The 14,538-nt window shown below is 38.7% G+C and overlaps 1 protein-coding gene across 22 annotated transcripts in view; it reads left to right on the forward strand.

Moving 5' to 3' along the window:
- Tatdn1 (TatD DNase domain containing 1) overlaps positions 1 to 14,538 on the forward strand; it is a 55,247-nt gene that overhangs the window by 14,126 nt on the left and 26,583 nt on the right. For 21 of the 22 annotated variants that reach the window (XR_010041233.1, XR_010041238.1, XR_002790530.2 and 18 more), the window contains exon 2: positions 12,708 to 12,773. The exons of the other annotated variant lie outside the window; for it this stretch is intronic. Coding sequence is in view for 12 of the 21 variants with exons in the window: in XM_003467380.5 (XP_003467428.2) it covers positions 12,708 to 12,773 (66 nt within the window). In the remaining 9 variants the exon portion in view is untranslated. The remainder of the gene's footprint in view (positions 1 to 12,707; positions 12,774 to 14,538) is intronic. 22 annotated transcript variants of the gene reach the window in all.

The following is a 14,538-nucleotide window of genomic DNA, read 5'->3' on the forward strand; positions in this document are numbered from 1 at the left end:
TTGATCCCCAGTACCCACAAAAAAAAGTAAAAGTAAAAGAGATTAGTTGGTCCATTTTCCCTGATACTCTTTCTGATCTCCTTGTAGATGTCAAATTGCATGGCGGTATGTATCCTGTTCCTATTTTGTATTTACATTGGGAAAGCTATAATTTCCCCGAGAGCCACCTCTTTCAGGCAGTCTACAAGGGTAGATTGGCCTATGGGGGTAGCAGTGGTGGTGAAGGCAGAAGTTGACCATTACCCAAGATCTTCTGGGCTGCCCATGGGAAAGGATGAGGGCTTAACAGCTGAGTGATTAGGTCCCTTAGTTTCATTCTCCTGATTAACTGAGACCAGGGCAGCTTAGAGGAAACCCCATGTTGTCAGGCTGGCCAGTCGTACCTTTTTCCCTTGTCCTTGAGCCCCCCTCAGATTTTCTGCTTCTCTATCTCAGATTGTAAGACCTAGACTACCATGATTGGGAAACCATGAGTTATTTTCAATCATGAGCCCTAGAAGTATAATAAGCTGCTCTCCGGAAACTGAAATGTCAGCCATCTTCAGTAGCCAGTGCAAAACCTTGGTCTACCTCTTTTGCTCTGTTGTTATGACTACCCCCTTATTATCCTGACTGCAGAAGCTACCAGGGTGCAGAAATCCTCCACTTTACAGTCCGTTACCTAGTGTTCCTTTCTGTTTCATGTTCTTTTGTCCTCATTGCTCATCATCGCAGCAGCTCAGTCTCTGTTCAGGTGGCACTTGCTGGATTTGAGCCACCAAACCCTGACATAGAGGTGACTCAAAACACAGCAGACCGTATCTTTATGGAGGCCAAGGGACTACACTGCAGTGAAATCCTGACCTCAACTGCCCCGATTTACTGAGGGACAACAGGGGCTTGGCGTCCTGCTGACTATTTGTTTCAGGTTAGCAAGACGTGGTGAAAATGTGGCTGAATTATTAACTTTTATCTAATTGTCCCCTAGGAAGATACCTTGTTTCCCCCATAAGGCCCATCTCTGCTTGAGTTGACAAAACATCCTGCCTTCAAGATGTTCTGGCACCTCAGTTACCGCTCCTGGACAACTCGGTCAGCCTGAGCAGACACTGACCACTGGGTGGCCCAGGGAACTCCACAGAGAGAGAACTACTGTGAAACAGCAAAGTAGCCAATAGGTCTGTTTTGTCTCCCATTCCTCAGAATGATGTCCAGTCCAGGCCGCCCTGTCAAACACCTGCTCTGGTTCTCCCAAGAATTAACGCTAGTGCTTTCCGATTGGTTCCAGGTACGGGGCTTTGGGAAGTTTTCTGCACATGAGGCCTGGAACGCTGAGCAACCATACCCTAATCTGCCTCAGTAGAGCAGCACATTTTGAATAACTTAAATAATATTTCAGCTGACTTTATGTTTATGATTCTATTATGAGGTGTGTGTGTGTTGTTTGAGACAGGATCTCACTGTGTAGTCCAGGCTGGCCTTGAGCTGACTGTTCAGTGCCTAGGACAGCCTTGAACTTGCAGACCTTTTACCTCAGCCTCCTGAGTGCTGGGATTACAGGCATGTACTGCTGGAAACAGGTGACTCACACTGGGCTCTTCCATAAGGTGGTCTTGGATTGGGAGTAGTAGGTATGTAAGGCGCTGTAACAATATAGTTAAGATTGACTGAAATTTCATTTGGTGTTGGCCTGTTACAATATTTGTACTCTTCTCTATAATAATAATAATAACAACATATTTTAGCTCTTGATCTGCAAAATGGCTTCACATTCATCTTTAGATCTGAGCCATATTCATTGGTAGAAGGAGAAATTCCTGCCCATTTTACTTGTAAGTAAACTGAGGTTCAGTGTGGGCCATTACTTGCCTGAGACCATTCAGCTAAAAATTGGCAATGCTATCGTGCCTGGCCATCGGTGTGCAGAGGAGGAGCTGGGCAGATCTGGGGTGCCCTCATCAGCCTCTCTGCATGTCTGGAGGACTCTGGATATCTCCGCCCAGACTGTTGGAGTCCCCCCAGGCTTCCAGGTGCAGTGAAGGGGAGAGGTGGGTTTGAGGCTTCCACATCAGCCTCCCCATTCCGGTTGCACTTGGAGAACTGCTGAGCTCCCGACGAGTGGGCCGGCCCACACTATCAGCCGAGCCCAGCCTGTTTTGCGGCCACGCCTAGCCATCAGTGTACAGAGGAGGAGCTGGGCGGAACTGGGGTGCCTGCATCGGCCTCTCTGTGTGTTGGGAGGACTGTGGATATCTCTGCAAGCAGGGAGGGTCCACAGGTGCCTGAGGCACCGCGGCCTGTGGTGAGTACCCTAACCTGACTGCGATTGAAGAACTGTGGAGCTTCCAAGGGGCAGGTGGGCGCACAGTGTCCCTGAGGCCCAGCTTGTCTGGAACTGCGGAGTTCTGAGCAGGCAGAGGAGGGCCACTGGTTCTGTAGGTCCAATGGCTTGGGGTAGCGCGGTGCCAGAGTCTCAGTAGCTCCAAACATAGAAGGGGATTTTCAACAGATCCTGAGGAAGCTTAAATAACACTTGAAACACAGAAATATAGGAAAATGACAAAACGAAAGACCAAATTACAACCTCAAACCTCCAGCCCATCTCAAGAAACCCTAGGAGCGATGTATATAGAAGAAAATATATGCCATCCACCTCATATATCGGACACAATAGCTACTGAAATTGACAAGCAACTCCAGGAAGCTTTAAAGAAATTCAAACTTGAAATAATCTCCCAGGTAAAAGATGAAATGATAAAAGAAATGAAAGAGATTCTGAATATATCTAAAGAAAACACAGATAAAAAATTGGAGGAAATAAACAAAAAGATAGAATCCCTAGACGAGCAATATAAGAAACAAACAGAATACATAATGCAGATGCACAGAGATGTACAGGAAATAAAAAACTCCACTGAAAGTTGTAAAAACCGCCTTAATGAAAGTGAAGATAGAATTTCAGACCTTGAAGACAGGATTGCAGCTAGTGAACAGGAAAGGAAAGATCTTTTGAAAATAACAAGGAATCAGGAAACAACAATTCAACAACTGCAAGACGATGCAAAGAAGAATAACATAAGAATGATAGGGATTAATGAAAGAGAGGGAGACAACATGAAAGATGTCAGGAGGATATTTAGAGAAGTAATAGCTGAAAATTTCCCAAGCATGAGATCAGAAACTGACATCAGGATCAGTGAAGCATGTAGAACTCCAAATAGTCATAACCAAAATAAAACTACACCCAGCCATATAATAATCACCATCCCAGAAATCCAACACAAGAATAGACTATTAAAAGCTGTCAGAGAGAAAAGACAGATCACTTATAAAGGAAAACCTATCAGAATCACAGCAGACTTCTCAGCACAAACAATAAAGTCAAGAAGAGCATGGAGTGAAATATTCCAGATCCTAAAGCAAAATGATTTCCAACCAAGACTGATATATCCTGCAAAACTATCATTCAAAATAGATGGTGAAATACGATACTTCCATGACAAAGAACAGCTGAAGAACTTCATGAACACCAAACCAACCCTGCAAAAAATATTGAAAGACAGTTTAGATACACAAAGGAAAAAACCACTAAGCAAAGCAAATAATTAAACAGAACAGAAAGATAAAGATGCAACGGCAGAGAGATAACATTCCTACAATTAACCAGCATTTATCAGTAATAACCATTAATGTAAATGGTCTCAATGCACCAATCAAAAGAAACAGACTAGCAGAATGGATCAAGAAACAAAATCCAACCATATGCTGTTTACAGGAAACCCATCTAACCCAGAAGGATACTCACAGACTGAAAGTCAAAGGATGGAAAACAATTCTTCATGCAGCAGGAATCCAAAAAAAGGCAGGAGTAGCCATTCTGTTTGCAGACAACGTGAACTTTAAACCAACAATGACCATAAAGGACAAAGAAGGTCACTACATACTCGTAAGGGGAAAACTCCAAGAGGAAGAGATAACTATCTTAAATATATACGCACCAAACTCCAGATCACCCAGTTGTATAAAACAATTATTAACAGAAATGAAAACTCAAATTATCAGTAACACAATTGTAACAGGAGACCTTAATACACCACTGACACCAAGGGACAGATCAACCAGACAAAAAATGAGCAAAGAAATAACAGAACTGAATCACACCTGTGAACAAATGGGTTTGATAGACATATCCAGAATGTTCCACTCAACAACATCAGAATACACATTCTTCTCAGCAGTACATGGATCTTTTTCTAAAATAGACCATATATTAGCTCACAGAACATATTTAAGCAAATGCAAAAGAGCTGAAATCATCCCTTGCATATTATCGGATCATAACACTCTGAAATTAGAAATTAATGATAAAAGATACTGCAAAAATTCCGCAAACACATGGAAACTGAATAACACACTCTTGAGCAATCAGTGGGTCACAGAAGAAATTAAAGAAGAAATTAAACAATACCTAAAAGAAAATGAAAATGCAGATACAACTTACCGGAATCTGTGGGATGCAATGAAAGCCGTCCTGAGAGGAAAATTTATTGCACTGAGTTCCCACATCAGGAAAACAGAGCGAATACAAATAAATAACTTGATGCTACACCTCAAACAGCTAGAAAAAGAAGAGCAAGTCAAGCCCAAAGCCAAAAGAAGAGAGGAAATTATAAAAATCAGAGCAGAAATCAATGCAATACAGACTAAGAAAACAGTCCAAAGAATCAATGAATCAAAGAGTTGGTTCTTTGAAAGAATAAATAAAATCGATAAGCCCCTAGCCAACCTTATTAAAAAAAGGGAAGAAAAAGCTCAAATTCATGCAATAAGAAATGAAAAAGGAGAAATCACTACAGACCCAATAGAAATACAGAGGATCATCAACACCTATTTCGAAAAACTCTGCTCTCAGAAGTTTGATAACACAGAAGAAATAGACAGATTCTTAGAAGCATATGAAGTACCAAAGCTAGATCAAGAGGATGTAAAACTGTTGAATAACCCAATGTCTGCTAATGAAATTGAAAATGTAATTAAGTCCTTACCCACCAAGAAGAGCCCAGGCCCAGATGGATTCACTGCAGAATTCTACAAGAAATACAAAGAAGACCTAATGCTGACACTCCTCAAACTATTCAATGAAATTGAAAGGGAAGCAATCCTTCCTAAGTCATTCCTGGAAGCAAATATTACTCTAGTACCAAAACCTGAGAAAGACCCAACTATAAAAGAGAACTATAGACCGATCTCCCTAATGAACACAGATGCAAAAATCCTCAATAAAATATTGGCAAATAGGATCCAGCAAATCATCAAGAAGATTATACACCATGACCAAGTGGGATTCATCCCAGGAATGCAAGGATGGTTCAACATACGCAAATCAATAAATGTAATCCACCATATCAATAAAGCCAAAAATAAGAATCACATGATAATTTCTATAGATGCAGAAAAAGCCTTCGATAAGGTCCAACACTTATTCATGATAAGAACTATACAGAAAATTGGAATAAATGGTCTTTACCTCAATATAATAAAGGCCATTTATGACAAACCAACAGCCAGCATCATACTAAATGGCCAAAAATTGAAAGCCTTTACTTTAAAATCGGGCACAAGACAAGGATGTCCTTTATCACCACTCCTATTTAATACAGTACTGGAAGTACTAGCCAGAGCAATTAGGCAAGAAAGAGAAATAAAAGGGGTAAAAATAGGAAAAGAAGAAGTTAAATTATCATTGTTTGCAGATGACATGATATTCTACATAGCAGACCCCCTAAACTCCATTGAAAGACTCTTAGATACAATAAATAAATTCAGTAATGTGGCTGGATACAAAATCCATACTCAGAAATCAATAGCATTCCTATACACGAACAACAAAATCACAGAGAGGGAAATAAGAGAAACTGGACTATTCACATTAGCAAGCAAAAAAATGAAATATTTAGGAATTACTCTTATGAAAGAAGTGAAAGACTTATACAGTGAAAATTATAATACACTGAAAAAAGAAATTGAAGATGATCTCAGAAAATGGAAAGACATCCCTTGCTCATGGATAAGAAGAACAAACATTGTGAAAATGGTCATTCTCCCAAAACTGTTATACAGATTCAATGCAATCCCAATAAAAATACCATCAACATACCTTATAGATCTAGAGAAATCACTCCTAAATTTCATCTGGAACCAGAAGAGACCTAGAATCGCAAAGGCAATTCTAAGCAGCAAAGACAAAGCAGGAGGCATCACAATCCCTGACTTGAAGTTATACTACAAAGCAACAGTAGTAAAATCAACATGGTATTGGAATCAAAACAGAGGCGAAGATCAATGGAATAGATTAGAAGATACAACCACAACTACAAACACACTCAACCACCTTATCTTTGATAAAGGAGCCAAGCAGGTTCACTGGAAGAACGACAGTCTCTTTAATAAATGGTGCTGGAAAAACTGGCTCTCCATTTGCCGAAAACTAAAGCTAGACTCATGTCTATCACCATGTACTAAATTAAAATCTGAATGGGTCAAAGATCTGAATATTAAAACAGAAACACTAAATCTATTGGAAGACAAATTGGGTAGAAACCTTGGAGACATAGGGGTAGGTAAAGAATTCATGAACAGGACTCAAACCGCTGAATAATACTCCAGAAATACTTCCCAGAATCAATAACTGGGACCACTTCTTATTAAAAAGTTTCTGCATGTCAAAAGAAATCTCCAACATAGTGAAAAGAAAACCCACAAACTGGGAAAAGATTTTAGTGAACTCTCTCTCAGACAAGGGCCTCTTGTCTAAAACATATAAAGAATTAAAGAAACTCAGACCTCCAAAATTCAAAGATCCAATCCAAAAATGGGCATCTGAGATGAATACGCAATTCTCAGATGAAGAAATGCAAATGGCAAATAAATACATGAAAAAATGCTCATCATCATTGGTCATTAGAGAAATGCAAATGAAAACCACACTGAGCTACCATCTCACTCCTGAAAGAATGGCCAGGATCAAGAAAACCAACAACAAATGCTGGAGAGGAACTCTCCTGCACTGCTGGTGGGAGTGTAGACTGGTACAGCCTTTGTGGAGATCTGTCTGGAGATTTCTCAAAAAGTTGGCATTGGAAATCCCATTTATTCCAGCTATTCCACTTCTAGGCATATTCCCAGAAGTACTGAAAGCATCATACCACAGTGATATATGTGCACCTATGTTTATAGCAGCACAATTTGTAATCGCCAGATCTTGGAAACAACCCAAGTGTCCATCAACTGAGGAATGGATAAAACAGTAGTGGTATTTCTATACAATGGAGTATTATTCAGCTATAAAGAAGGATCACATTGAGATATTTATCAATAAATGGGCGCAGCTTGAGACCATACTCATAAGTGAAATAAATCAATCTCGCATGTGTGAATACCGAATAGTTTCCCTAATGTAAGTAATGATTCAAATATATAAAAATATGTGGTAATCATGATTCCCCATTAGGTGGCCTTGAAACCTTATAAAGTTTTCACTCATTAATTAGAAAGGCTTTATTCTGGGCTTCTTGATTTGGAAATATTTGAAGCTAGAGTATATGAAGTTTTATCCAAATATTTCAAGGAAAAAGACAGACACTATGGTAACTACTATTAAGTCGGGTTATATGGTGGTGAAGTACTAGGTTGCTGAAACAGTCATGCTTTGACCTCTATTGTTATATTGTTATGTCCTGTTTTATCTCAATCTCCCCCTTATTCTTTTAAAAAAATTATTTAGTCATTTCTTATGTTTGTCTTAAAGAAAAAATTTTAAAAATTAGGATATATAAATAGTAACTCTTTTTGATTTCCTATTAACTTGTTTTGAAGTCCTGTAATACTCCCACGATCATGTTTTGACTGATTAGACTCTGTTCCATTCTGTCTGATAGTATCAAGTTTGAGGATATAGGCAACTACTTTGAAGGCAATAAGATTCACTAAGATGCCCATTCTGCTTTGACTATTGTCTTCTTTGGAAGTCCTGTAATGTTTACAATGCCTGAGTTTTATTGGTCTTGTTCTCTACTGTTTTGTCCAACTTTATAATATCTAATGAGATAGACAATTCTTTTTAAGGTAACAAGAGACAACGTTGATAACCATTGTTGATAACCTTGTACTCTGTTCTACACCATGTGCTATGTCTATCCTTGGTTTTGACTGACAGCTTTGTTTTGCCATATTTGACTGTATTCTCTCCCCCCCCCAAAAGTAATAAGCACTAAGGAGTAATAAAATCCAAAATGTGTAAATTTTGTTGTAAAAAAGAGAGGGGAAAAAAAAAAAAGAAAAGAAAAAGAGCTCTAATGGATATAACAGCAAGTGTGTTTAGGGGTGTTAAATAGCTGACTATATCAATGTTTTTGGATCATTGAACACAGCTGTTTGCAGTCTCCCTGTTTGAATGTCCACCTTGTATTCTTTGATACTGTGATTTGAGCAACTATTTTCAAGATGATAATATGTAATCTATTAACAGGTGATTTCTTACTGTTATTTTTTTTTTTTGTAGTTCTGTATTACGTGTACCCTTACACCGCTTTGTTTTGTTTTGTGTTTTTCTCTTTTTCCTCTTAAATAAAAAAAAAAAAAAATTGGCAATGCTGACAATTCTGACCCCAATTCACTTTCTTTCCCTAACTGTGTAGTTGCAGTTCTTCCATATCTTTGTATGCCTTGGTATTTGCTCACAGGTTGACTGCTTTTAATCAGTTTGAATTTTTCTTTGGCCCCAGTGTATTGACTTGTCAGTTAATCTAGTCTTCCTAGTCTGGGGTGGGTCAGTGGGTGAGGAAGTGGCTTTTATCTGAAGGGAAGTAGTTTATGTCAGTGTGAAAGATATTAAACATATTTGGATATTATTTCCTGTCTTTTAAGAATAAAAAATGAGTTTCAGTGAAACAAGTATACACTGATGTCATTTTCTTTTGTATGAGGAAATATGAATGAAATGTGCATTAATAAAAGCAAAGTGTTCACAGCCAAAACTTTAAATATCTCAAGAGCACAACGAATTCTGAACAGCAATGTCCCATAGCTCTTTCAATATTCTTGGAAATTTTGAGCAATTAGTCTTTTTGTCACTCAGGATCTGTTTTATTCTTGTTTTTTGAGTTTCTGTCTCTCGACTTTCATTGTTTTTTGATGTTTGCTGAAGTTCATGGTGGTGCTAAGAACAGGACACTTTCCATCTCGGGTCCAGCTGATCCTCCGTACGTTGCTAAGTGGGAGATGTTCCGATTCCCTTCACCTGGCCTCTCGTCCCTTCACTGTCTCCTTCTTGTCTGGCTGATGTTGGGTCACCATTGAAAAGCATTTTGTTCTTGGTGATTCTTTTCCTATTCATTTGCAGGAAGAATTTGCTTTTTATACTCAGCAACTTTTTCTTATGCTGCAGCAATGCAACGTTCTGTTTCCTTGTAATCTCTCTCAGTTTTCCCAGTCTCTGAGATTCGTATCATAACACCAGCAAAGTTTTGCCCCTTGAAAACTCACACTGAGACAGTGTGCGCAGCATACGTTGGTACTGGCTATAGTTACCTGCTAAAAGGGATCAAATGAGTGATCTCAAATTTAGTTTTAATTTCTTCTTTTACCCTCAGCTTTCTCTGTGTTTCAAAAACATAAGGAAGGGGCCTCTTCTTGGGGTCCAGTGTTCTCCAGCACCACCTCCATGAGTAAGGGAACGTTTTCTGTCAGTTGTGGCTGCCGTGGTATGCAGAATGGTGGTCTGTTTTTTTTTTTTTTTTTAACCATGACTTATTTTTACTTCATATAAAGTTCTGTTCAGAAAACCTTGCATGAACAAACCATATGTGTTCATCCTAGATGTCAGTTCAGAACTTTCGTTGTGCCCTATGTCTACAATCACTTCAGTTTTGAGATGTCTCAATTTTATTATCTTGTTATTCTGTTTAGCTTACATTGATACAGAATATGTAACGTACTAAGCCAAATAATATTATCACTAAGAAAATGTTTAACTGGATGTTGAAAGTAGCTCAGAGATTTTAATATTAGGTGTTTTTAAAAGGTCTCAGTTTATAAATAATGACATGAAGAGGACTAAAATTCACCTTCACAAAAATCTCCGTCGCTTGATGAGGGGGAAGGGATGGAAATAGGTAGAGTGAGGATATGCCAGGAGCAAGGATATGCCAGGAACGTGGATATTACATGCATAAACATGAACTAAGATTAACAACATCAAAAATGAAAAGAAGAAAGGAGCACTAGAGGAGGGGGGGGAAGGGAAGAGGATTTAAAAAATACACTGTATTTTGTACATCTGCTAACTTCTCAAGATGATATAAAATGCATGTACTAATCAAAAGAGTAGTAGCACAAATTTAAAATAAAATTTCTATCCTTTATAGAAAAAAAACTAACAAGTATTCAGCCTACACAAGAAAACCAATTTAAATGAAATTGGTAGTTTTTAAAGGGTGGCTATATGAATTATCTTTCAGTTGCTTTAACAGTAAATATCTACATATGAATAGTTGTCAAGTTGAAACCAAATCTTTATTGACTGGAGATACATATTTTAAAAGAAGAAAAAACCCACAGGTACTGTTGTCTCATTTCCTCACCTTCAATTCTGATGTTGGGGAAGTTGGTGGCGGAGCCAGGCAGGGTATCCCGGTGTCCAGGACGCACGTTTGTGCAGAGCTGAACACAGAATTTGAAGTACATTGTGAGCCTTCAGAGGACGGCACCAAGTGGCCTGGGGTCACCTGCAGTGGGTCTTAGCTGTCAGCTGCCTCAGGGTAGACCCTGCAGAGGGTTTGGTGGTGGTTCCATGTAGCTGAGACAGGACAAGACCTCATAATGCCTCCAAGTTAATCTCAGGTTCACTTTTCACTTGTGAATGTTTACTTATCAAATTTGCTTACTTTTTGGCTCCTTTTGGTTAGTTTTTGGGTTTTTATGATTGGATAGTTTTTGAGTTGGATAATTCTCTGTTGTGAGGTTGTCTTATGTATTGGAATATTTGGTAGCCTCTGAAGCCTCAACCCAGATGCCAGTAGCACTCCCTTCAGATGTGACAACCAAAAATGTATATAGAGACATTGCCAAATGTTGGGGGAAGAGGATGCTGCACATTGTTGTCCACTGAGAACCCCCCCGCAGGCACCATGGAGCCCTTGTTGCTAGTTCTCGTATGTCCCTGCACACACTTGTGCGTACAATACCCTTTGCCTTCTTCTTTAACTTGTAGGCCTAAGCTGTTTTCAAGGCCCAGCTTTTCTGTGAAGCTTTTATATTGTTGTGGCAAAATTGTATTGCTTTCTTTGTGCTCCCATGTGTATAACAGTTGTTTATCGAGTACATAAATGTGTATTCAATTCTTCTGTATGTCAGCACTTATGGTGTGTTCCAGGGATACAGTAAGGAAGAAGGTAAACATGATTTCTTTATAGTCTAGCTTATGTTACAGCATTTTATTTGTAGCTTCTATACTGACTGTACATTTCTGGAAGACAGGGACCAAGTGTTGGGCCTTACTCATTGTTGTATCCCCTAACTTCTGATATAGTAGTTGGCACAGAATGATCTTTTTAAATATTTGGTGAATAAAGAAAATAAATGTTTTATTACCCTCTCTGCATCTCCATTTCCATTACTGTAAAGTAGGCTTCATTGCACTTACGAGTCCTTATCAGTTTCCAGGTGGGTCATCCTAACTGCATCTGTCCCCTTCTAACACCTTCCGCAAAGATGCCAGGATGGGCTACGGCAGTGTAAATCTTACTCCTCTGCTTCTAAGCCATCAGTGCTTCCTGTTGTGCCTGGTAACATAGTTGGGTTTGGCCTCTTCCAGCTACTGCATTCCCTGTGTTGCTCTCCAGCAGCTAGCAGGACCCTAACTCTAAAATACTGTTCTGTTCCACAGACTGAAGGTGTTCTAGTTTCAGAGCAGGGATTACTTCTAAGCCGGCCACCTGACTAGGTTGGATGTTCCCTTCTCTATCCTGTTGTACCAGTGTTTCCTTTTAATGTTTTATGATTGACTGTTGATTGGTCTGCCTTATTAGTTCTGCAGGGAGTTTCTTGAGAGCAGGAGTTAGGTCTGCCCTAATTACTTTTCTTGTTGCTGAGAAAATATCCAACACTCAAAGTTAGAGGAGGAAAGGTTTCTTGTAGCTCACAGTTTGTAGATGTTTCAGTTCATAATTGGTTGACTCCAAAGCAGGGTGCATGGCAGAGGGCATCATAGTGAAGAAACAGTTCATGGTGGGCAGAAGACAGCAAAGCAGCAGGTGACCACAGTGGCCCTCTTTCTGTCCCTTATATCATTCAGGCTCTATATCCTTAGGGTACTCAAATATCACTCAGGGTGAATCTTCCCATTTTCCACACTCAAAACTAGGCCAACCCAGTCAGTGGACTAACTAGGAATCATGTACTCTTAGTCCCAGCATCACACACTAGATCCAGCCAGTCTGAAAGATCCACCCATGACTCCATGAGGCTTTAGGAGAACATCTAGGCAAAAGCCATAACAGTATCTTGCTTGTCTTTGTATCCTGTGGGTCTAGCACAGCAGCTGAAAAGTGGCTGGCACTTGGATATTATTTGAGTGAATATGCAAATGAAAAGTTTAGGAACAGGACCTTAAATTTAAAGAAGTTTCCAACAGAGACTCCTAATGATTATTTTATTTTTGGCTTCTGCAGATATTGGTATCAACTTGACAGATCCTATGTTCAGAGGAATTTATAGAGGGGTTCAGAAGCATCAGGGTAAGTGTTTCTTTTACTAAACAGTTTCTTGAAGATACATTTTTCTGCTGTGTGCAGGTCTTGAAAGGTAAAATCTACTCTTAAGACATGTTGAGGAACTCATTACACATTTTGGATTTTTAAAAAGGGAAACAAGAACAAGCTGTATTGGCAAACAGTAGTCATGAACTTTTATAAGGCATCTGTCACAACAAAATTTTAATTCAGTCCTCTAATTATCGGTACTTAAAATTTTGAGTACAGAACTTTGAATAATCATTTGTACAAGGCCAAGTAATAGCCTCTGTATAATGTGTTAAGCAACTGAACAACTGGGCACATAATCAGAAGTAACTTATTGTACAATGTCAGTTCATCTAGTTTTTAAAAAACATTTTCACGCAGGCACCCAGGCAGTAGCAGTATGATTGAGAGGTAGAGCACTGTTGTCACCTTCTGTCCGTTTCTATTCATGTCTCAGACCTATACTGTATCTGCTGCATTATGTAGGACTAGATAATAATGCTGCAAAGTGAGGGGAGGCTTAGCCAAAAGCAAAAGGAGGGTTTTTAACATACGAGCTAAAAAAAGAGGAACTAAGACACACCATGTACAGGTACAAGTTCCCTATGATGAATGTGATCCATTATGTATATCTAAAGTGTACCAGTACACTTAATAAATTTTTAAAAAAATATGAGCCTATGTGTAATGTAAGGCTTTTTTTTTTTCAACCGAGAGGTAATTAAGGTGTGGCAGCAACAGCAAGTTTTTAAAAACATAGTTTCTGCAATATACTAGTCTGTGAATATTGCCTCAGAAAATTGATTATACTCACCATATAAACGCAAACAGGAAAATTTGGATTTACCATTATGGATGAAGTAAAACTATACATTTTAACAAGCTATGTTGGTAACTAATTTTGTTCACTTAGGTGAAAGCTTTTCTAAGTACAGGAAACGTTAGCTGTCCCTTGAAAGAAAGTAAATGTTAGTTTTCTCAAGCCTTACCTTAGCACTTACCTTTTCTGCTTCATTTATTTGATGATAAATTTTGGATGATATTTTTATGTAATGCTTATAGCACAGTTGGGCTATTGAGTAAATTCTACTTTCTGGCCTTTGTACTGTAACAGATTTCATGTTTTGTGATGCGACATGTATGCATGTGTGTTTATGAAATGAACTATTATCAATAACAGCATTACTATCATTTATAATATCTAGCAAAACCAGTTGCTGTCTTGGGTAACAAGTTAAGGTTAATATTTGTGCTCTAAAATAAATTTTGTGCTAATTTAGGCATAATAGTAATTTAATTATAATCACATTTACTGTCACTTAAATATGAAATTAATAATTGGATTTTTGTGATACTATAATTTTACTGTCTATTTATTTGTGGTCCCTTAGAATTTAATCATTAATACTGATTTTCCCAGAAAAGTTTATTGTCACTTAACAATGAATGAAATGAATAACAAAAAACCCAGAAAACAAACAACCTGACAGGTGAAACAGAAGACATCTGTCCTTAGTGGGAATAGTAGTTAGAGAAATGGAGCACTGACTGAATGTTTTTCTTTCTTGGTGCTGGGGATGGAGCCCTGGGCCTCCTGCACATGAGATAGCCACTCTACCACAGAGCTGCATCCCCGGTCTGAACTGACTTTTACACAGAGATGTGATGTTTGGAACCTATCGCAAATAAACCTAGAAAAGCCCTAGTAAAAATGATCTTAATAATTATTTACTGGACCGGGGATTTAGCTCAGTGGCATAAG

This window comes from Cavia porcellus, unplaced genomic scaffold (assembly GCF_034190915.1).
Source record: "Cavia porcellus strain 051 isolate PalLab524CR breed Dunkin Hartley unplaced genomic scaffold, mCavPor4.1 scaffold_19, whole genome shotgun sequence".
Taxonomy (NCBI): Eukaryota; Metazoa; Chordata; class Mammalia; order Rodentia; family Caviidae; genus Cavia; species Cavia porcellus.